The 24,643-nt window shown below is 32.2% G+C and overlaps 1 protein-coding gene across 1 annotated transcript in view; it reads left to right on the top strand.

Moving 5' to 3' along the window:
• LOC129961771 (calcium-activated chloride channel regulator 1-like) overlaps positions 1–24,643 on the top strand; it is a 44,252-nt gene that overhangs the window by 7,355 nt on the left and 12,254 nt on the right. Inside the window, exons 2-8 of the mRNA XM_056075334.1 lie at positions 13,353–13,629; positions 19,332–19,491; positions 19,574–19,676; positions 21,211–21,338; positions 21,471–21,579; positions 22,694–22,912; positions 24,318–24,632. Coding sequence (XP_055931309.1) covers positions 13,353–13,629; positions 19,332–19,491; positions 19,574–19,676; positions 21,211–21,338; positions 21,471–21,579; positions 22,694–22,912; positions 24,318–24,632 — 1,311 coding nt within the window. The remainder of the gene's footprint in view (positions 1–13,352; positions 13,630–19,331; positions 19,492–19,573; positions 19,677–21,210; positions 21,339–21,470; positions 21,580–22,693; positions 22,913–24,317; positions 24,633–24,643) is intronic.

Here is a 24,643-nt window from a genome sequence, read left to right on the forward strand (position 1 = left end):
ATGAGAATTACTGCTAAAAATGAGAGCAAGTGTAAGGTTAATATTGAGGCTCTAAATAACAAATTTATTGTCTATTAACTCTTTGCACTCGGATGGTGACTCTCGCTCACCATTCAAGACGTTGCATCATTTTGACGTTTTATTTATTTAATTTTGATTGTTAAAAATACCTGCCGAATAGTAAAAAGATGCGAATTAATTAACCGGGAGAATTCAACTTAAAACAAGTACAGTAGACTCCCGATTATCCGCGCCTGCCGCACAAAGTTTTTTTTTTTTTTTTTTTTTTTTTACTAATTTCTTCAAAAAGGTGCAGTTTTACATTTATGCTTTTTTAATTACATAATACATTACAGTATTAAAACAGTACATATATATTAATTTTTCTGTGTATTCTTGACGCCTCTCGTAAATATAAAGCACTTTTCTGTTTTCTTTAACAAAATGCATTTTAGGTTAGTTTTGAGTGATATACTAAAATATTAAGCGTTAGTTAAACATTTCCTGCTGTTTATTTTACGTTTCATTGTACATAAAACGATTTTTCAAAGTTGGAATGACTGTTTTCTCTTTTGCTATACTCGTTTTTAACTTTTTTCGGATTATCCGCGATTTTTGTTATCCGCGGCGGCCGCGCCACCCAATTCCGCGGATAATCAGGAGTGTACTGTATATATATTTATATTTCGGAGCAATAAACAGGTCTTTGTGAACCGCGGTGGCCTGGTGGTAAGGTCTCGGCTTCGGAACCGGAAGGTTTCAGGTTCGTGACCCGATTCCATCGAAGAACCGTCGGGTCTGTTGCACGTTAAATCCGTCATCACCAAACGTCTTCCCGCTGGTGTGGTGTGGAGAGGGGGTGCCAGCTCAGGTGTCGTCCTCGTTATCTGACCGCGGTCCAAAATAGCCCTAGTGTTGCTTCAAACGGGACGTTAATCTAACCAAACCAACAGGTCTTTGTAGTAGGTGCATCGAATTATTTTCAAAATTAATTAATTATGCATAGGATTAATGAGGCATTAATAGGCTGAAAAATGCATTTTTAAGGGAATCATGAACAGAATGAAAGTAATGCTTAAAATAATTAATTGAAACTCAAAAGTATTACTGGCGAACCAGCTGCTAGGGCTAAGGTGACCAATTTGCAATTTAATATAAAATGATAGAACAAATTATGTGTGGCTATCGTTTTTTTAATATTTGTATCTTTTAGACAAATAATCAAGATCCGAATGATTAACAATTTTCCATAATCCAAGATATAAAAACATAAGAAATAATTAATAAATAAAAAATGATAAAATAAATTTAATTCATTTCTTCTATGAAGAAAAACAAACAATATCCAGTGCAATAGTGTTCTTTAAACTGTGATTGTCGGACTGTCAAATAATAAAAAGGAATAACTGCTTAGTTGTCCGCAACTTTAACCCTATGAGCTCTGACCACCCGACGCTTTGCGGCGGTTAAATGAGTTTAATGAGCGCTCGTCGAAAGATAACTTTCACCTCTTAATCTCATTTTACCGCCACAAAATCAGAACCCTGTCGAACGGGGCGGTCAGGGCTCATAGGGTTAAAAAAAAGTTTTTAAAATAATTACAGGATTATTTAATTTTCAAGTTCCTGTATTCAAAACTGTTCAAATTAAAATCAAGTATATTTTAAATTTTAGAGCATTATTCCTATAATATTCGTAATTAATTTTTGTTAATTTTATAATTCTTAGAAAAAGTGATGACTTGTAAAGTTTTTTAAAAAATATTTGTTCCAATTAATTAATTAGCATTTAAATAAAAATGCTTGGGACTTTTTTAAAGAAATTATTTAAAAGCATCAAAATTTGAATTTAAGACGCTAGACAATTTTCTGCAAATGCAACTCATTATTGTAAATTCCGAAACAGCCGAAAATTCATGACCGGCTGTTTCAGCATTTCAGTAGGCGGGTCTGGTGGACGTAAAATCCGTCGGGGCTGATCGTCTTCTTGCTGGTGTGGCACAGAAAGCTCAGGTGTCGTCCTCGTCATCTGACCGCTGTTCAAAATTACGAGATCCATCCCTAAATAGCCGTCGTGTTGCTTAAAAAAACAGAACTGAACTGAACTTATCATTTCAGATTCAAAAAGGTTTCAAATACTTTGTTGAGGAAGTCTTGAACATTAAGTTATCTATAAGAATTTGAACAGAAATTGAACTCTGTTTAACATTGCCGGCGAACAAACTCTTATCCAAAGGTGGCTAGCTGATAAATAAAGGGAAGGCGTAAATCATAGCATGACTTAACTCTATTGCAAAGTAACTTTCAAACCTAAAGATAGAAGGCATTAAAATAGAATACCCTATGTTGTACTTTAGAACGCAAACATGTCTTTAATGAGATAAGGCTTTTTGCTCCCTCCCAGTCAGCTCGTAGAACTGAGTTATTTTCTAATAATTCCCTCATTCTAACTGTTTTGAGCCTCTTCACGACGTGCGAGTTTTTCATCGTCACTCAACGCATAACAGGAATTTTTTTTGTGTGCGCGTTAAAAAAACGTATACAAACGCAGCGAAATTATCTTTTTTTATATATATATAATGAAAATATTTCATTGCGTGAAGACATTTAAATTGTTTTGGAAAGCGAGCGGGAAGAAGAGGGAAAAAGTTAATGGTTGCCGAACATAGTAAATAAACGAGAATACTGAAAACAATAATTATCATCTTTCTCTCCCATCTCGCTTCTATTTTGGTGAAATTAAAACCAACTGACGCATGCGCTAAAGTGCGAAGAATGTATTAGGATATGCCATGAGGGGGAGGGGGGGATAATTCTTTCCATGTTACTGCGCAACTAAAATTGGTGTGAAATATAGTTAGGGGGGGGAATTGATGTTTGATATTTCCAACTCTCGCATAGAGTTTAAAACACGTAATAAGTAATAAAAATCAATTAATTTTTGGTCATTTTTTAAATGTTTTAAAATTTCTTATTGTAAAACTGAGTTTAGCGGCGATCCTACGACCGGAGAATCTTCAGACGGACCACGCATTCCCCCTTCGACCCCCTCTTGCGGTTTACTGGGATGCTTTGATGCCTGTCTAATTTATCGACAAATTGTCGGTAAACCGGACAAACATCAAAGCACCCCAGAAAACCACAAGAGGGGTCGAGGAGGGAACGCGTGCCTCATCTGCCGTCTGGACAGGTCATAGGAACGCCGCTTTAGTTAGACAATGTGTTAAAAGCAATAAGATTTATTTTATCAAAATTAGCCTACATTACGTTACAGTTATGGAACTTATTTTTTCAATTTACAGTAAATAAAGAAAAAGCATAACGTTTATACTTTTTAGACCTAAATAGCCTTCTGTTATTCATAAAAATGTAATTATTATAATTCATTAATGAAATTATATATTAAGATTACGATGATATCAGAAACTTAAACTGCATATTGAATAAATTTCCCGTGTTTAATTTTTAATTTTTATTTGTTTTATTCCAGTAAAATATGCGACCAAAAGTTACAGACACGAGATAAAGTTACTTGCCTTTAGACAAAGTTCCTCTGAATGAATTGGATTTAAAATTTGATGAAAATCTATAAAATTTAGTGTAAAAAGACACTTAAAAATTTTTCATCCATCTAGCTTAAACCTCTTTTGAATCATCGTGTTCACAGACAGTTGTAATTCTAAAAGTGTTTTTCGAACTCGGGAGGTCTGTAATGTTGGAAATTCGTGAAATTCTTGAGTTCGAATAACGAGTTTTAACGCTTACAATACTTTCTCTTGGTGTAGGAGAAGGTAAAAATAACTTTTTAGACTAAATGGTTTAACATTCTTTAAGTTGTACGGGAGAATGTTAATAGAGGAGGGGGAAGGGATCGAGAATGGAAAAACATTTTCCGAATATCTGGTTTAATATTTATATATAAAACATATTTTTTAGCAGTTTCGTGGCTGAAGAGGGAAGACACTTTTGAACATTTTAAAACTTCGTTTTATTCCACATCGGGAGGTTTAATTTATGTACAAGAAGGAGGATGAAACTAACGTCCGTTCACAAGCGATTCAAGAGGAGAAGAGAGAGAAATATTTCCTTCAGTGGTTTTATTATGAGATTCTGATAGGGATTTCGTGTCGATTTAGGATAGGGAATTTAGGTATTTGAAAAAGAATGTTGCAAACAGTAAGAATTTTTATCCCTTTATTCAGAGCGTGGGAACCCGCTGATTTCAGCAGTTTTCAAAGCGCTTGTAGGGTTAATTAAATAAAAGAAGTGGACTTGAATCAGGAAATAAGAGAACGTTTTAGAATGACGTTAATATGGACTAAATTAAAATAAAAATTTTGAAATTAATTAGGATATAAATTAGATAAAGAGATATCACTATATATATGTAATGATATTTTAAACTTTAATTTCAATTTAATTAATTTTCAAGGTTTTATCTTAATTTAGCCCATAGTAACTTCATTCTAAAATATTCTCTTATTTCGTGATCCAATTCCACTTTCGCTACGTAATTAATTCAAGAGAAGCCATGTAAAATTGCTGAATCGGCTAAAAGCCTAACTTTTCCACACTCCGCGTGAAATGACAGAATACCGCTGACGAGACGAATTCTTTTTTGAAACCTCCCTATGTTTCCTTTACCTCGTCGACGCGTGTAACGAAAATCCCTATCGAAATCTCATTATATATTAGCACTATAAAGAAATATTTTCCCTATCAAATTCTGTGGTTATATAAGACCAGGGATAAAATGTTCGAGAGCTTTTTTCCTCATTTCCTTTCTGTGTCGTTCTGTGTGCTCATCGCTTGTAGATATGGCTGCTTTTTCAAAATGAAATAAAACGACGTCACGAAATCAAAAGTATCTTCACTGTCTTCAAACTGCATTCTGCTTCACATAAAATAATGCTTGCTTATATATTATTATCACGACGTTTATTAAAGTGCATTTTCCGCTCAAAATTTTATGTTGCAAGACCGAAAACAGCAAGTTCGAGATAACTTGCTATCGTATTCGGAAAATGTACACGGATACAAAACAGTTCTAAGAAATACGAGATATATTTCTATTGAAACAATTTTACAAACATGACGATTACAACCTGAAAGAGACATTTCCTGTTCTTATATCTGGAAAACTAACATTTTCATTGAATTAGATAAATGAAAATGGTAGCAATAACAAAAATATCCCGAAACGGTGAATGGAGCACTTTTATGCCTAGCAAAATTGGGGAGAAAGCGAATGTTAATTGAATGCTATAGTGAAACAAAAAGTACAATGGAGAAGACTGAGTGAGCTGCTAACTAGCCATTCGACAAAAAATGAGTTTTATGAGGCCATTGTATCCCTTTTGCCAAATGGGGGGGAGGGGGAGGGAGAAAAAACAACAACAACTAGGTATTGTTTAGTGAATGAGGTCGGTAACATCCACATATACTAGGTCGTCAAACTTTAGAGAAAAATGGGCCAAATTAATAATTTAAACATTAACTGGAGATAATAAATTAATCCGAAAATCGCTTTTTTATATTATAAATTTGGAGAAAAAAATATGCCAATATTAATAAGAAAAGATAAAGTAACATTGAATGTAGAGTAAGTAACATTGGAAAATAGCTGGAATCGAAATTTTCTCGCACACTCTAATAGAAATGTCATTCCCTCCCCCTTCCCCTCCCTGGGTGGTAAGGTCTGGGCTTCAGAACCGGAAGGTTTCAGGCTAGAGACCCGATTCCACCGAAGAACTGTCGTGTAAGTGGGTCTGGTTCACGCTGAATCCGTCGGGGCCAAACGTCCACATCCCGCATGTAGTGTGGAAGTTTGGAGAGGAGGATGCCAGCTCATGTGTCGTCCTCGTCATCTGACCGGGATTCAAAATTACGAGGCCCGTTCTAAAATAGCGCTGGTGTTGCTTTAAAACGGGACATTAACCCTTTCTAGGGCCGTGGGAAGTATGCTTCCCACCAAATTTATCAATCTTTGTATGAATTTATGTAGGTTGGCATAAGTTCTGACAAAGACAGAAACTTAGATGCTTCAGTTCTTTATCTTACACAAAATGATGTGTCTTGACTTGTTACTTAATTATTAATTAGCCAAATTAATTAATTAATCAAATTAAATTTATTTAATAAGTTAAATAAATCCCTTTTCTTATTCTAATTTCAAGCCTAAAAATATTTTAACATAATATGACTAGAAAAAAATGGCCCTTTAAAGGGTTAATACAAATTAACTAACTCCATCTCCCCCACATAAAAGTTTCTGACCTTAGTACTGACCACTATTACTGAATTCTTATCTTCAGTCCTACACATGATCACTTTAAGCTTCGTTGTACAGACAAGAAAACCCAATGCATCGTTGCTGTCTAATTGACAATCAATTGACTTCAAATTTTACACAGAATTATAATTTTAGTAATAATATAACAAACCAATTTTAATTTTCAAATCGTAGCGTTTTTGAATTATTATGTTTACTTGAATGCATATCAACAGATTCACAGAACTATTTGATGGATTTGGCTTAAATTTTGATACTTATTTACACTTTAGGTGCTCAAAACTATGCAGCAAATTTTATCAATCTTGTAACTTTTTATAGACATCGTGCTCTCTTGCACTCTGATAAACAGTCACATAAACTTTCTAGAAATGGATTTCATTCAAAATTAGACAAAAATTCTAGAATTTTGATGCAAAGATTGCATACCAAATTTCATCCGTTTAATTCAAAGCTATTTCGTATTTTCGTATTCAGATATAGAGAGAGAAAATTCCAAAATACATATTTTTTGGAATCAGGGAGATCTGAACAATGTAAATTCGAAAAAAATCTCGAAGTTCGATTTTTTTTTGACAAATTTTTTCGTTGCATATTTTGCATTTGAAAGTAAAAACATCGAGGATGTTTTTTGGCATCGATTTAGTCAGCGTGAATAACAGCGATCTATTATCTAGACAAATTTCTGATTTCTGCTGGGTTATTTTCATTTGGTTCCTAAATATACAGATGTTATAACTGCTTGAGGACGCAGATTTTAAAAATTTTGTTAAATAATGTTAAAAATTTTGGTATGCTATCCTGATTTTCAAACAGTTATCAATGAAATATCTGTCAATAAAATTTAGAATAGTATCTGGTGCAAGCTTATAAGCCAGTTAACAGCTACGCTGCACGAGCAATTGCTTTTGTATCCTGGTCATGTTACTCGGCTGCGAACCACAAGGCCCCAGGTTCTATCCTCGCTCATTCCGATCCACCACATATCTTCTTATGGATAAATTATACGTTTTGTTACATTCTTTTGCACAAAATATACAAAAAGAAAGTATTGTAATCGTTAAAAAAATGTAGTTATTTTGCTTTTTGACAAATATCCACATTTCGAACTTTTCCGTAACTGAAAAACACATTTTTAGAATTCTATCTTTTTGTGAACATAACACTCAAAAACACTTAAGTTTTGTGGATGAAATTTGTTATATAGTTGTGGGGGAAAGGCAATGACGAGCATTAATATTTAAAATGTATTAAGAAACGACATATAAGTTAATACAGGGACAAAACATTACTTATCTAACATAAAAAAATCATTGTTCACATTTTAAAAAAGACATTGATAGAGAAATTCATAAAATTATCTACTTTGCATTGTATAAATGAATATTTTTAAAATGAACTAAACATTGTTAAATGCAGACTTAATTCATTCAAAAATTATTTAAGCTTTTCTAACTGATCATTCATAAATGATTCCATTTATTTGGAAATACAGGCCAAAGATAATGAATCAAATTTAATAGTTATTATTGAATCGTTATTGACTGTCATTGGCGTAAGCTTGTTGACCCAGGTCATATTGAATTATTCCTTCATTTTTACTGAAGTTATTTTAAACTAGATCTGATAATACGAAGACTGGATAATCGAAAATGTTAGTCTTAAGCTGCAGTAGTGTAAATAGAGTATTGTTTCACCATTCATTTCGCTATCGGAAACAGTTTTCGTAGATAACATTCTTGTTTATTCATTCACTTTATTTGTATGTTTGCTACTAACGCTGTAAGAATTTAGCAAAAAGTAAAGAATTTCGGAGACAAAAGTGGTTTCATATGCCTGAGACGGAAGGCTTAGTTCATAAAATAAGGCGCATGTATTAAATGTTATTTCACTTCCTAATTGCCATTTTTTGTTTAAGTGGGTAATAAATATTAGTATCCCCTTGGTATTTATTACCCCAAAGATATTAAATATAAATATAGATATTATATTTTGGATTAAAATATTTATTACTTCCAAGAACTAAATTTTTTAAAACATAATATTAGCTGTGAAAGAGGCGTGTTCTGGAAATTTTAGCGCTTTTGAGGAAATTTGAGGCACCTTTGAGGAAATTGTAGCGCTTAAAAAAAATTTAAGGAACTTTTGGTGAAATTTGCGCACGGTTGAATGAAATTTATGTAAAATCGGATTTAAACTACATTATATCGTAGCTGCTATTGGAACTCAATAAAAATTTACTGAAAAATTTGATTGTAAAAAAAGTTATAGTATGAGTAATACTATATACTTTTGTAAGCCATAAAGAAAGAATTTGATTTAGATATTTAACATTCTTATTCAGTAGTAAATAATACATAAAAAACACGTTGAAATAAAGAATTTTATTAAATGAAGTAATAATTATAAAAAAAAATTAATCGTAATAAATAAATAGTAAAATTTTGAACGCAATAATTATACGATAAAGCGTCAAAATAATAATAATAATAATAATAAAAATAATTCTCAACTAATATGTTTACTAAATTACTTTTATCCTTTCTTAATTGAACGTAAAAACGAAAATTCTTTAATTTTAAGCAATATTTTAACACTGCAAAAAAATCAAAGGAGTTGAGAAAAATTTCGAGTAACCGGCGGATTCGAATTTTAAATGTTATTATATTTTTGATTGCCGGTGTCCTTGCATAGGGGTAGCGCATCTTCCCTGCTATCTGGGCGTCCCGGGTTCGAATCCCGGTTCGGGCATGGTTGTTCTTCATCTGTGTTCTATCTGTAAGGTGTTTTAATGTGCCCCCCCTGTAAAAAGGGGTTGTACTAGCGAATGTGCGAGTTTCATCTTTATATGAGCTAGAAGTCAGACTTTTGCCCTCGGGTGCTCAGGGGTCTTTACTCTCAGAAGCTACTGCACCCCCTTTCCGTGGTAACGCGGACGACATCATCATCATCATATTTTTGATTTAATACATAAACTAAAATTATAATTATAGATGATGTTTTAACACTGTTGAAACTAAATTCTTGGGTATCAAAGAACTGGAGGGTATCAAAGAATTCTTGGGTATCAAAGAACGTTTCAAACTACCGACGAATTTGAATTATACATATTAGAATTAAAAAAAGTTCTACTGTACATTAAAAATAATGCTTTATTCTATACATCACGCCCGCACAGAAAGCCCATTCAGTGATAAATATTTTTTTCTCAATCAGATATTGCCTTAACAGATGGTGCTTGCTGTACATGAAATATGTATACCCTGCAAACGTGACTCCTTGTTGAATAATCATAGACTTAGGTTTCGGGATTTCCTCAGACTTAATTATAACATAAATAACAGTCATAAATCTTCACGCGAGACTTCTTTCTTCCTGGTGACCGGTGATTCACACTTTCTTAGTGACCCCCAACTGATACTCTCGGCTGACTCAGTGTCCACTCTGTCCACTGTAGTATCAAATCGGCTTATCTGCCGCCAAGGCTTTGGTTCCATTCTTCCCAGAATATCTTTGAAAAACCTACAGCAGTTTCTGTCCTCTGATAAGGTTTTGTATGACGAACGGCATTTTTTTCTATCTAAAGGTGGAGCCGTGTCAGCAGTTTTGGTAGAAAGACGGTACTCTGAATAATTAGAATTTCTGAGATATAGAAAAAAAGTAGAATCTCGTGTTGATTCTCTGTAGCTGCTTGTCAGCTCGAGAGGATTGCGAACGGTGCGATTGCAAAAAGATCCAGGGCCATTAACTTGTTTTGCAAAAGAAAATGCTTTTATTTTATTTTAATCTAACAAAACATAATATTATCCACGTTGAAACATTGAATATTATCCACGATTTGTGCAAATTTCACGTGCACAGATTAAATACTTTGAGTCTCACTACATTCTTAGATAACATGATTAGATAGCACCAGGTAGCATAATTCGAATCGAATTGAAAGTGTTATTTCTTTTTAAAAAAAGTTACGGAATTTTTTGTGAAGATAACTCTATATGATTTTTACAAAAAGATCTGAAGGCGTTCTCTCAATTATTAATAAGACTTTAATGCAATTCCACAGAATTAAAAAAAAATTAAATTATCATGGAGTTTTATTTTCAAGTTTCGAAATACCACAGATATTAATCGCTATGTTTATTTAAAAATTTATTTGGATTATGTTTAAATACTTTTTTTCTGTTTTGAAATTATATTGACCATCTAATCACTATCTTATATAAGGGGAAAAAAAAAAACTTTTTTAAAACTAAGAATTATAATAAAATGAAAGTAAGCTTAAGCTAAAAATTATTTACTTCTTTATTCTTTTTATTTATCCTATCAGTTAGTCAAAACAAAAGTTATGAAGACCTTAACAATATACTAGCGAAAAATTAAACAAAAATTACATACCACCTGTAATGTTTATTTGTACCTTGTAATTCGCATAAGTTGTGTTAAAAAAATTTATTAAACAATTTTTCTTCCTCGCATTTCAAAATATACAAAAAGAAAATTTTGTCATCGTCAAAAAACTCGAATTTGACGAATTTCTATGTTTTAACATTAGTAGGGTTGAAAGCTGTTGTCCTTGGCGAACTTTTTTGGCTTTCTATTGGACCGTTTAGCAGCGTGCCTTATCATAATCTCGAACTATTTGTTGCAACTGCATTGTTAACAGGTAAAACTCATACACCTTGAAACTGTGATCCATGGTAAAAAAGTTTTCACACTTTTAAGGTTAGCTTCAAAGGTTAATCTATAAAGTTTATGTTCGACTTAAAAACACCATATAGGCTAACTACTCAAATTACGATGTGCAAACTATAATATAATGAAAATGCTCAAAAAACTTTTGAAGTTTATTAAGATATGCAATTCTACAAAACTTCCTTTTAGAAGAAACACACACACATTTCAATAATTTTATGCATTAACAAGACCTAAATGGTAGAGAACAGCATGTTTCTGCTTGTTTGAGTGGGATAGTTCAATTGGCTGTTACAAAATGGCCCATTCCAAGATAAGGTTTAGTGATCAAAATGTACTGTGTTCGAATCTCAGTCTTTCTTGCATCTGGTTTCAGTTGACTGTAAATTAGCCAAGATTGCTCATTTTCTTCCTGCGTAATACGAATTGCTGAATTACATCCTATCGATTAGTCTGCAATTAAAAATTTTAAAATTTAATATCGAAAGCAAAAATTAAAAGTGCTTGATTTTTTTTTTTTTACGTTTGAAAATGATGAAACTGCAGAAAAAAAAAATAGTAAAATTTAAAAAGCCGAAGTATGGAAAAAATGTCTTATTCACTGTTAGAAACTTTTATATACTGAAGAAAATAAATATGAGATAAATCAACTAAATTTTAAAAAATCTGGAGGGGAAAAAAAAAGATGAAAAACAGTTGTAAAATATTCAAAAGAAGCTTGAAAATAGCCCATTTCATTAAGACAAATGATGGCTTTGAATGTGAGCCATATTTACACGTTGAAGAATTAACCATGAGTAATTAATTACATAACACCGGAAGGACGAGAAAACTCATTTAATCGATTATACCAAAGATAATAAAAACGTAGATAAATTAACAAATAACATACTATACATTTTTTTAGTATGTAGAAATAAGTACAGAAGCATTCCAAACTTTTCGATACAGCTTGATATTTCTAATGTTTTTATCCATAAATGTTTAGCTTTCTCAATAAATATTGCTTTTATTTCGAAACTAGTCGTCCTTGGCGACCAGCTTGTTCACCCAGAATGTTGATTTTCCCGGCTGTTTAATTATTAATATGGAATGCATTTATTTAAAATTCCGCCATGTTATTTAGCAGTATTGTATCAAAGAAGACAGTGGTGTTAATTTTAACACTGGCAAAAATGCGTTTTGAATGAAATTTAATTGAATATCATAATTATAGAAGCTTAAAAATTAAATTTAAAAACTAACCAAACTAATCAAATTAAAGTTTGAAAATTTATAAGGTGAGAAAATTGTGCGGAATTGAAATTGGTATCATTAAGCAGCGAAATAAAGCCTTTTGTTTTAAATTATTTAAGAGCAAAAATCATTTTGTGAACTAATATCACTGGAAGATATAGATTTTTTAAATAATAAATTTGAATTATTTTTGGAAATTGTGTGGATATTAACCTTTTTGTCGTAAAGAGCTCTTGTGCCATATTTCATCAAAATCATAAAATCATGCAAAAGATTATATCATCGCTTTGGTTTTGTGTCAGAAGTTTTTGGTAAATGATTGTGTTCATCTAGACTAAAGGTACAATTTTGTTCAAAAATGAGAACTTTGTTTACAAAATACAGAAACGTGTTGCTATATAATATGCAAATTTGTTATAAACTACATACATGTTAGCGTATTTAAAAAATAATTTTTTTATAGTTTATTTTTTAATTTCAGAAAATTAGTCATACATAATTATTTTAATAAGAAGAATGATTATTTTTCAATATGTATTTCTAAATACAGAAATTTCTTTTTGTCGAATTTTTTCCTGGAATCTTTGTTTAATTTTAATTAAATTATATAATTACTTTTGTAATTAAATTATAATCATCATAGGATACTATGCGAGTGTAACTAGATAATGGGGGAAAAACATTTCCTTTCCGGAATATTCCAGAAAATATGAACCTAAGTAATAAAAACACAGCCAAGATATGTACAGGGAATAGTACTAGAGGAAATTAACAACATGAGCAGATAGCAAATCACTAATCCGATAGCGTTCAGTATTCAATAACTTGTCAATCCGCACTACAAGCAAACTCTAAGAAGATATTAACACATTTCAGCATTATATAGATTTTCCGGCAGGACATGATGTCATATGGAATTCTACAAAAGAATCTCCAGATCTCAGTTCCTGAGGGAAACAGGATCATAACTCTTGCATTTTCTAGAACTTTCGTTTTTGCCTCCAAATAGGATTAAAGATTAGATTCTTGGCTTGGCATCTATTAAGAATTTCTTTTCTGCCATTTAGATTAATGTTGGAGGGAAACGGTATTGAAGATTCTTATGTATATTAATAAAATGATTTTCATTCCAGATCCTTTTCAACAATGCATCTAAGACACTTAATACCGCTACCCGTGGCCAAACCTTTTTCAAAGAAATCGTTTTCGCCGTCCCCAAAAAGTATCGATCAACTCTATCACAAATACAGTGGATTTCTGATGGTAGCTATTTCGCGAATCCAGATGTGATCCTCACCTCAGAAGACCCGTTCAGCGGACCGTACACTCTGCAGAACAAAGGATGTGGCAAACCCGGATTGAGGATTCATGTGCCGGAAGAATTTCTGTCCAACAAAGGAACGGAAAGAGGTACGAATATTTATTTGTGACTAGCCGTCTTTGACGACCCGTTGCTTCGCCAGCATTAATAGTTGTTACAAATTTCAATTATATATTTTGTATAAATTGGTTTTAATAATTTTTCTCAAAAAATATTTTTAAACTTCCAAATTTTGATAAAGATATGTTATGGTATTTTAGAATTCATATTAATTTCCCCAGTTTTAACATTATATAAGTGAAAAGAACGGTAATTTTTAAAAATGAGTGTGCTTTAGGAATTTATCACTACTTAATTCTGAAATTTTATTAAAAGCATACTTTATACTGAACCCTACTTGGAAAAATAAACTGAATCTTCACATCTTGAGCATCAAGAATGAAGGAAATCTTATATAAGTGAAATATCAGTGGCAACAAAGCAAACAATTTGAGTTTTTCAACAATGAAATATATCGTTTTAAAATATGCTAAAAATATTCATTAAAAAACAGAAAAAAAAAATTATAAACTCAAAAATTTGGAATCATTGAAACGATATATTTATTTAAATTTTAAGAGAATGTGTAAAAAAAATTATTTCTATTATATTTTTTAAAAAAATATGTAAACATTGCATTTTATTCGCTTTATGATTAGTAGATAGCAAGTCACCTCATCCATGACATTTGAGGCTTGTTTTGCCAGTATTTTTTGAAATATTTAATGAAAATTATTATTACGTCGTAGTATTTATATTGCACTTGATGGTAAAAAGGTGACAAGAAAAAAAGTAAAGTTTTAACTAACGCTAAATTAAGAATAAAATATTTTAAAGTTATATTATTTATTAATTCTATTTTTTGATACTTGTGGCAACACTGGTGAGTAGCTTTCTGGTTTACCTTTTCGAGTCACGAACATTTTGCCTCTCTCGGCCAGCAATCGTCTGAATACCTAAGCAATATGTGTGTTAACCCTACATTATTTTTTTAAAACAGTAATGGAACTTCCAAGCGATATCAGATAAAGAAAAAAAAAAAAAAATGCGAATGATGTTAAGTCTTACTTTGTTTTAAATATGTTTTTATTTAATTTGCTTAACATTTTTTTATTTCTTATTTTAATTATTTATACTAGCGTGAAAATGTAAAATTATTATGAGATTTCTTCTGAATTTAACTAATTCTAAAATATTTTTTATATGGAATTGCTTTTTGTTCATGGCAGTTTTAAAGCAATTTGTTTCCTTTTGCATTTGTTTTTTGGAGGAAGGGAACCAATCCCTCAGGAACCCCCCAAACACACACACAAACCTGAGGTCACGCAGTATCAGAGTTGGCGAGCGAAAGAAAACTAGGTACGAAGCTCCCTGGTTTGCAATATAAGATTTTTGGAAGTTATTTCGGTAAACACCAAAATCAAACCCAGGACTCCATTCGGTTTGCTTCTGAAGTTATATTAGCAGTCTCTCTTATAAGTCAAAATTAGTTTTCTTTATTTAAAATACCACCTTCCACCACCCTTTTGTTACCAGCTGTTTAGGCGGGAACGTTTTTCAGTTTCTGTCAAAAAACGTCTTTTTAAGCATCAAATTGCAATTGGCATTAAAGCAGCATTATTTTTGTAGCCTACCACCTATTAAAATGAGATGTTCTATTAGAAACGAGAATCATGACATCATATCATTATTAACGTAACTCTCTATATAATTTGCTTCAAGTTATTTTGCGATATTTCAATTTTGATATCTTATTCCTCATGTATGCTATGCATAATATTATTAACAAAATTCTTTTTTGAGCTTTCAACACGGAAATAAAATCACACGATTAAATAATTGATAAACAATGAAGTCTTGTTGAAAATTAAGCGAAAAAATAATAAATAATTAAAAATGTCAATTTAAAAAAAATTACTCGCCAATTAATTTAGTTTCATTAGAAAGGCAATTTTTTAAATTTTAAAATGGTGTAAAATTAATTCTTGTGCAAAAATAATTTCAAGAATTATCGGAGAAAAAGGCAAAAAATCTTGCTTAATTTTCAGTTAATTAAAATTTCAAAGAAAACAAGTTCCCTGATGTGTACATTCTTAACGACCAAAGTATATTTGTAACAAATTTGGTAGTTCCTATTCAAAAGATTTGTATTTTAAAGTGTCAACCTTAACTACACACACACACACACACACACACACACACACACACACACACACACACACACACACACACACACACACACACACACACACACACACACACACACACACACACACACACACACACACACACACACACACACACACACACACACACACACACACACACACACACACACACACACACACACACACACACACACACACACACACACACACACACACACACACACACACACACACACACGTTTCTTTATTATCGATAAAAAAAACTTCAAATCTTCAAAACTGTTTTTTCCCCCCGAATTATAATGAATTTTCATATCTGAAGAGATTTCAAAAACCTGTACTCTAGATTTGACGGTAAATCAATCTGACAAACCTTACAATGGGCACTTGCAAAAATGACAATGATTCGCACTTTCATCTTATTTACTTTAGATAAAGTAAGTAGTTGATACTAAGTTTCCATATCTTTGTCTTGTATTTGAAATGGTATAGGGGTGCATGAAAGGCAAAGCACAGCAGGTGCGTGCTAGGGCCTTGGGATCAAAAGGGACCAGACATATTGATTTTTCAAAAGTACCAGTATATCTTATTTTTTTATGATTTTTTTTTATTATTTCAACTTTATCATACTTTAAAATATAATATTAAATTAACCATCTTTTAGAGCTGTAAATCTCACTGTACAGGAAATAATATTTAATGTACAGAAATAAAATGTTATCAAAATGTTGTATAGAAAAATAATATTTATTCAATAATAATGCAGAAAATAACTATACTAAAAACAATTGAATTTTCTTTCGTATAAAAAATCCTTAAATTTTGATAATAGTGGAAGCCGCTTAATGCGAGCGCTGTTGTTATTCGCTTTGTATCAATGAAATTCTCTGATCTCATTTTCCCGATGAGATGGATTCATATTCTATTAGCTGAACTAGAACGATTTGGATTGGTTTAAAAGGATATCATTCGATTAATGTTATAAAACCCCATGCTGAAGTGATCACATTAAATGGTAGCTACAGTAAAAATGTACACATATTTAATATATAAATATATATAATGTAAACATGTTTTAATAGATGCTTCGCCGAGAAGAGACTTTTGAAATTTTAACTTTGATTTATATCATCCTGGGAGGCATAATTTGTACAAGAAACAAACGATTATAAAAGATACATCAGTCTACATTGCTACATAAGATCAAAAGAGATGGAAATTTTTCCCTTCAGTGATTTTACTATGAGATTCTGGCAGGGATTTCTTTGACATGTGTCGATTTAAGAAAAGAGATCTTGTTAATCTTTTAAAAGAATGTTATAAGCATTTTTAGCCCTTCCCTCGGAACGTTGAGGAAATGCAGAAATCAGCAGTTTTATAGAGCGCGAGTAGAATTAATTAAATAAAAAAGTGAAATTGAATCGGGAAATAAGAGAACATTTTAGAATGAAGTTAATATGGGCTAAATTAAGATAAAAATCAGGAAAATAATTAGGTTTTAAATCAGATTTTAAAATATCGTTACATATATATATATAAACTTCTGAAATCAAAGAGTTTTAACAGAGATTAATCAGATTAATTTTTATAATGAAGTGATATAGTAATAATTCAATGAATTCTAATATACCATTTTAAAATGTAATTATTAAGAAGTTGTAACGTAGGCATATACCTAATGTGCAACATTTCAGATATTCTTTAAGAAATTTAGGGAAATGGGGCCTTACAAAAACTTAATCCGCCTTTGTCAAAGATAATAGATGAATTTTTCCAACTCTTACTTTGATACTGTATCATAGTGAAGGTTATTATTAAAAATCTTTTTCATTACATTCGGAAATAGGCAAGTAGACATTTTCTACGAATCTTAAGATTAGACAAGGAGTTAAACCACAGAGAAGGTGAAATTAGATTTGAAACAATAAGAAATTTAAAGCATCAAATCTATCAAAATAACTGATAAAAGAAACTGAATAAGAAACCAACGAAAAATAGTTAAAAATATTATTTTATACGACTAAAGTTATAAAATGTAACAGTAATTCAGCAGCACAAACGGAAGTTTACCATGTTCTCTAAATAAGTTAATTGTAATGTTTTTTTCGTTTAAATTTAATTTCTAAGTATATCTGCTCTCATCCGAAGAAATTTTGGATAATGTCAATTCAGGTATTTCGTACTGGCTTCTGGAACACAGACAGCATTTTAATTTATCTAGTGTTTTTTCCCGAGTTGCGGAACTTTCAATTCTCACATTCATTCTAAAAATATACAAAAAAAAAAAAAAAAAAAAAAAAAAAAAAGTACATAGAACAAATATATATAAAAAAGAGAAGCAGCAGACAGACAATATAAAAGAGAGTATGCAGAAAACAGATAAATCTAATCAAAATAATAATTTCTAATATAAAATATAAATCAATAAGGAATTGTATCAGCCTTCAGCAACAATAGGCAGCACACAAAGCCATTCAATATGGCGATGAATGACGGTTTCGTTTCGAAAATTCGCGGCTTTTGCTTAGTTCTTGTACAAGCAAAACAACTGAGATGGCGCTGCAATCGTTTACCAAATTTCGGAGTGTATTCTCTGATTTTTCATTCTCTGTAAATTAGACGAATGGAATTTTAAATTTCCCTCTTAAATATGAATCTTTTTCCCTGGATTATGTTTCTTTGATTTAAAACAAAATTTTATTTTAATATATGAATTACTTAAAGTTTAAATTGAAAGAATATGCGTCATTTATTTAATTTTTTTGATATATTAAAGATTTATTGGCAGCGTTGTGCAAATTTATCAACTTCAGAAACTTTTAGTAGCTTTTGTGTCATATTTAAATTTATGCGCATGCTGTAATTTTTCTGAATTTATATTTTGTTGATCATTACCTTTGAATCTTTTGATCAAGAGCATTTTTGTTTTTCTCTTTAGATTTGAATTTTACATCATTTGAAAAAATATTTTATTTCATTTCTTGAAATGAACATAATATTTTCCCAAAAGTTATAACCCCCAGGGGGGCACCTCGAAATGAGGATGAGATGCTTCCGGCATGGTGGTTGGATGTCGCCACACTGGAGGATACACAAATAGGTGGGGGAATCTGACTCCGCCCATCGATGACGGGACGTACTTCCTTCGGGGAGGGTTGTACCGTGGCCGGTGATGGCCCTTAAGACTCAACCACAGTTCCCGCCAGTGTTGCTGTTGCGGCGGTCTGGTCATTCAGTTTTTATGGTTTAAATCCGCGTGCCTTCGTGGCGGGTCGAAGAATCAGATGGCTGACTTTCCCAAAAGTTATTATTTATTTATTTATTCCCTCTTAAGAACAATCAACTGAATTTTAGTTCGAAAATATGATTATTACTCAAACCATGTTTGGTCACCACCAGTAAGTTAATGTGAAGTTAATTAAATGTATGCAATAATCCTTTCTATTATGGATCATACAACAAATGTAATTTATTATTATATTTGTAATATTTATATTTTGTATTGTATGTTCTGTAACTTTTATTATTTTGCATTTTCTTGATAATTTTGATTTAATCTTTTTCTATCATCTATTTACAAATAGCAAAAGCATTCGTCAAAGAATGGGCGAAATACCGATATGGAGTCTTTGATGAAAATGGATTCACTGGTGACACCCTCTATCCTGCTTGCTATACCATTCCTGGATCTAATACAACCAAAGTGAATGATTGTGCTGATAAGAGTATCGTCTATAACTTAAGGTATGAAACTTGCCATTGTATTATCAAAAAATTCAATACAATGTGTTATGTACAATGTGTAAACGTTTGTATTTTTCATTAGACAAACATCTAAGGAGAAGCCAGAGTTCTGTAATCCGGTGCCGGTCTACGGCAAAAATAACCAAGTGACCTCGTCATTGATGAGCCGAACAGACCTTCCTCAGGTATAACTTGCTATCTTATCTGTGTAATGCTGTTTATTTTTAAAACAATCTATTTATGTTCATGGGAACACACTGGGCAATGACGTAACGATGGTGAGTATTCGCCGGGGAAAGATTATATTTTAATCAGGATATTGTTGTTGTTGACATAAGAGCACTAATGTTTATCTGCAGGGCGTTTATTTGAGGTCACATTGGTCTGGTGATAAAGTCTCAGCTTCGGAACCGGTGAGTTTCAGGTTCGAGACCCGATTCCACCGAAGAACTGTCGAGTAAGCGGGTTTGGGGCACGTTAAATCCGTCGGGGCCAAACGTCCTCCCTCTGGTGTAGTGTAGAAATTTGGAGAGGGGGTGCCAGCTCAGGTATCGTCCTCGTCATCTGACCCAATTCAGAATTACAAGGTCCACCCCAAAATGGCCTTGGTGCTGCTTTAAAACGTGACGTTAATAGAACTAAAGTAACTCCAGGATCATCTGTACCTCCGCTTGTCCCTTAATTGCGATGCCTGACAAGTGCGCAGTGCCAGTTGAATTTTTAAATCCACTGTTTTTCTCGTAAGAGGAGGGGGGGGGCATGGTACTGTAATGCGTTCCTTTCATTCTCTTAAAAAAGTGACGTAACAGCACTAATGTTTGTCGCCATGATGCCTATACCATCTATACCTCCCCTTGTTGCTTTGTCACTATGCCTCTGACAAGTGTGTTGCGCCAGTTTAATTTTTAAATGCATAGTTTCTCTAATAAGAAGGGAGAAAAAATGACGCCATACTGTAATACGTCCCTTCATTCTCCTAAAAACGTGATATAAGAGCACTAATGTTTATTCCCAGGGTACTTCCTAAGATATTTTCCATGATCATCTGTAACAGCGACCCATTGCCCCTTGATCACTATGACTGGCAAAAGCGCTGAGTCAGTTTAATTTTTAAATCCACAATTCTTCTCGTAAGAGGAGAAAAGACGTGACATTGTAATACGTTCCTTTCATTCTCTTAAAAAAGTGATGTAACAGCACTAATGTTTGTCCCCATGACCTCTATACCATCCATATATCTACTTGTCACTTTGTCGCTACTCCTTTGACAAGTGTGCTGAGTAGTTTAATTTTTCATCTCGTAAGAGGAAAAAAAGACATGACATTGCAATACGTCTTAAAAAAAAAACGGTAAGACCACTAATGTTTGTCCCCATGGTGCCTATACCATCTATCCCTTGTTCCTTTGTTGCTACGTCTCTGACAAATCCATCGCACTAGTTAACATTTTTGAAGCTGTAATGCTTTATATAGCACAGTGCTGTACGATGAGTCGAATCTTGATTCAAATTAGTGATTCAATGTTTGAACCAAATGATTCGTCTGTTGCGGAGAATACAGAATATTTAATACAGTATTATGAATGTTTAATCTTGTTAAACTCTGATCCACGGCTAATGAAATTGTATTTAACACCTCATATTGCTTAAATTAATACAGTTATTTTAAACAAAAAAAATTTAAAGTTTTCAAAAGTAACCAATATTTACTCATTTTCAGGTGATTCATTTCTGTGACGATGACAATCATCCTCACAATAGAAACGCCCCGTCGAAGCAAAATCTCTTATGCAGAGAACAGAGCACGTGGAATATAATATCACAGCATGCGGATTTCAAATTGAAACCGTAAGTTGTATACCCACGTATGATGCATTAAATATTAAATGTGATTCACAACGTTTCTTATTTTTTTAAACTCGAACTAAATTTTCATTAAGCATCGCTTTTTTTTTTTTTTTCTCCCTCTCATTCTTTTAGAATAAAGAGAGTAAGAAATGTGAAAGATACAGTAATATTCAAGTATGTGATAGAACCTGAAGTGCGCTTAATTGTAGCTGTTGATACTTCAAACGCCATGCTTCTGGAAGTAAGTATTTATTTAGTATAAATGATATCATCATACGTAGCGGAACCAGCATGGCGTTGCCCATGATATAATGAGCATCTGCGAAACTGAATCAAGAATAGCATAAAATAAAGCTATGAAAACGAAATATATATGTTGAATTTTATACGTTTATTTTCTTCTGAGAATTGATATCGTATGGTGAATTGCAGACGATAAAAATGGAAATAAATAACTGAGAAATGAAAGTGCACTAAAAATAATGAGTGGGAATTGTCTGCCCAAAATTGCATTATTCTGTAATAAAAATATTACTCCCCTTAAAATTTTGGACTTCGAGCAAAGTCGTGAAAGGCCCGAATACTTAGATTTTTATTTTCAGAATCTTGCACGTGGGAAATGTATGCTTCTTTGTATAATTATGAAAACCGGAACCTGTGCAATAACCTAATTTCTTTGTCGAAAAATAATTAGCAAAATCTATAGAAAATCTATAGAAATAATAGCAAAATCTATAGAAAAATCTATTAGCAAACAATCTTTTGCATTTTTTTTTACAATTAATCATTGGCATGCGATTAATATACAAGTACCAGAAAACCAAATATATATTTTAGACGCTTTTTTTTTTCCTGGTCGATTGAAACCAAAATTTAATTGTTCAAATAATATTTGACACTTCTCGAGAAGTTTATAAAAGAAAAAAATTAGATTTCTTTTTAACCCGTTCTAGGGCCATGGGAAGTATGCTTCCCACCAAATTTATCAATCTTTGTATGAAATTATGTAGGTTGTCATAAGTTCTGACACATTTTTTTAAATGAGTCAGAAACTTAGATGCTTCAGTTCTTTATCTCAGACAAAATGATGTGTCTTGATTTGTTACTTAATTATTAATCAAATTAAATTTATCTAATAAGCTAAATGAATCTCTTTTCTTATTCTAATTTCAAGCCTAAAAATATTTTAACATAATATGACTAGAAAAAAATGGCCCTTTAAAGGTTTAATTTACAACTAAAGAGCTCTAAACGAAGATTGATTCCTCCTCTTATCAAATTCATATAAAATGCTATTTTTCTTTTTTCTTTTCCCCTCGATAATATAAGCATCTGAAAAATGAATTTCTTTTCAGGATAGATTGGATATGGTGCGTAATGCTTTTTCGTATTTTGTGCTCTACAATCTTCCAGAGTTTTCAGTGGTAGGACTGAAAAATTTGAAAAATAGAAACAACCCCTTACTCGTGACTGTCAAAACTCCTGCAGATGCCGAACAACTCATCGATGCCTTCCCCGAACAATACGGCGAAGAAGAGGTTTGCATACATTGTGGAATAGAGCAGGCCTTACAGGTGGGTCTTTTCATTCAGTGCCAGTTATTTTAGACTTTTTATAATGCTTCTATTCATTGACCGCGGTGACCTGGTGGTAAGGTATCGGCTTAGGAAGCGGAGGGTTTCAGGTTCGTGACCTGATTCCACCGAAGAACCGCCGTGTAAGCGGGTCTGGTGTACATTAAATCTGTCCAAAAGTCTTCCCGTTGGTGTGGTATGTAGGTATGGAAAGGGGGAAGGTGCCAGCTCAGGTGCCGTCCTCGTCATCTGACCGCGATTCGAAATTACAAGGTCCATCCCAAAATAGTCCTAGTGTTGCTTTAAAACGGGAAGTTAATATAATTAAACTAAATTAATACTTCTGTTCGATTGAATATTTTACAGAGGAGGCTTTACAAATGAGCTTTAAATTTGATATCGGTTATTTTGGTCTGTTTTTTAATTCTTCTGTTCAGTGAAAGAGTTATATACTTTTTTTTTACAACTTTACTTACTTTCTTTACTTATATACTTTTCCTTACAAATAAGTCAACTCAGATCTTGTTTACACCGGGACAACCGTTGGCTGTAATGGAAGGTTGCAGAAGTTCAACGAAATCTGTCGAAACACGGCAACGACGTGGTGTTTCAGAGTTTCATATCTTAACAAGCTGGACTCTATCACCTCCACATCCTAATTTCGCATTGCAACTTATAATGTGCGGATTTAAGTGAAAAGAAACTTTAATTGAACTAGTTTAGACAAGAGCATAAAGCTCTAACGTCGTAATTCGTAGAATATTTTTGATCAAATTTAATAATGAAATAATTTAAACTAATTAGGGGAAGGGGGTGGAGAAATTTATTGAGAACTGATTTATCCTTTCTATTGAGAAATTTATTTATCCTTTCTATTGAGAACTGATTTCTTTAATTTTTAATTATTTAAAATTAAAAAAATTCCAGAAATTTAAAGTGAGTAGCAAATCATAGCTAATCTATATTCGAAACAGGGTTAATTTTGAATAAACTTTAACCCCCCCCCCCCCAGACTGGCATTAGTGCAACTAATTCTCTGTCTTTTTAAAAACGGAAAATTAATATATATGTTGTCAGTTGCAACTCTAGGCCTTTTCCTAGCTGGATCATAAGCTGGTCTTCGCAGAAACTCTCTCTAAACGCTGAATTTCTACACTGTGTTATCATTTAAGTTTACCTGAATATTTCTGAACCATAAACAGATATATTCCAACTTCACTTTTCAAATGAGTTAATTCCTTTTTTTTTTAATTAATATTAATTTGCAGCACTAATGTATGAAACATTAAAAACTCATTTATAAATTTTTTCTAACATTGAAATGCTTGAATGTGACATAATTAATACGAAATTAACACCATTTCGTTTAAGAATGCATATTTCTTTTTTTTTTTTTTTTTTTCAGACCCTGAAAATGAACTCAGAAATTTCTCAAGGTCAAATAGTGGTCATATCCGCAACGGACATCGACGAATCTCGTGTGGCGAACTTGGAAAATGTTCTCCAGAAAAACAAAGTCGTGCTGCATGTGTTGTATTTTAGAAAACGATTGAAAGCTGCCCCACTTCTGCAGAAATTGACCTTTGTTTCCGGAGGTTCTTTTTTCTATATACCCGAAGATTTTAAAAGTGGCAACAGCATGTCAAGTCTTACTTTAATCTATGAGGCCTTTCGATCGATTTATGAATCGTTTTCGTGGACAAATAAAAATCACGTTTTGGTAAGTAACTT

Source organism: Argiope bruennichi, chromosome 2, assembly GCF_947563725.1.
Source record: "Argiope bruennichi chromosome 2, qqArgBrue1.1, whole genome shotgun sequence".
Classification (NCBI taxonomy): Eukaryota; Metazoa; Arthropoda; class Arachnida; order Araneae; family Araneidae; genus Argiope; species Argiope bruennichi.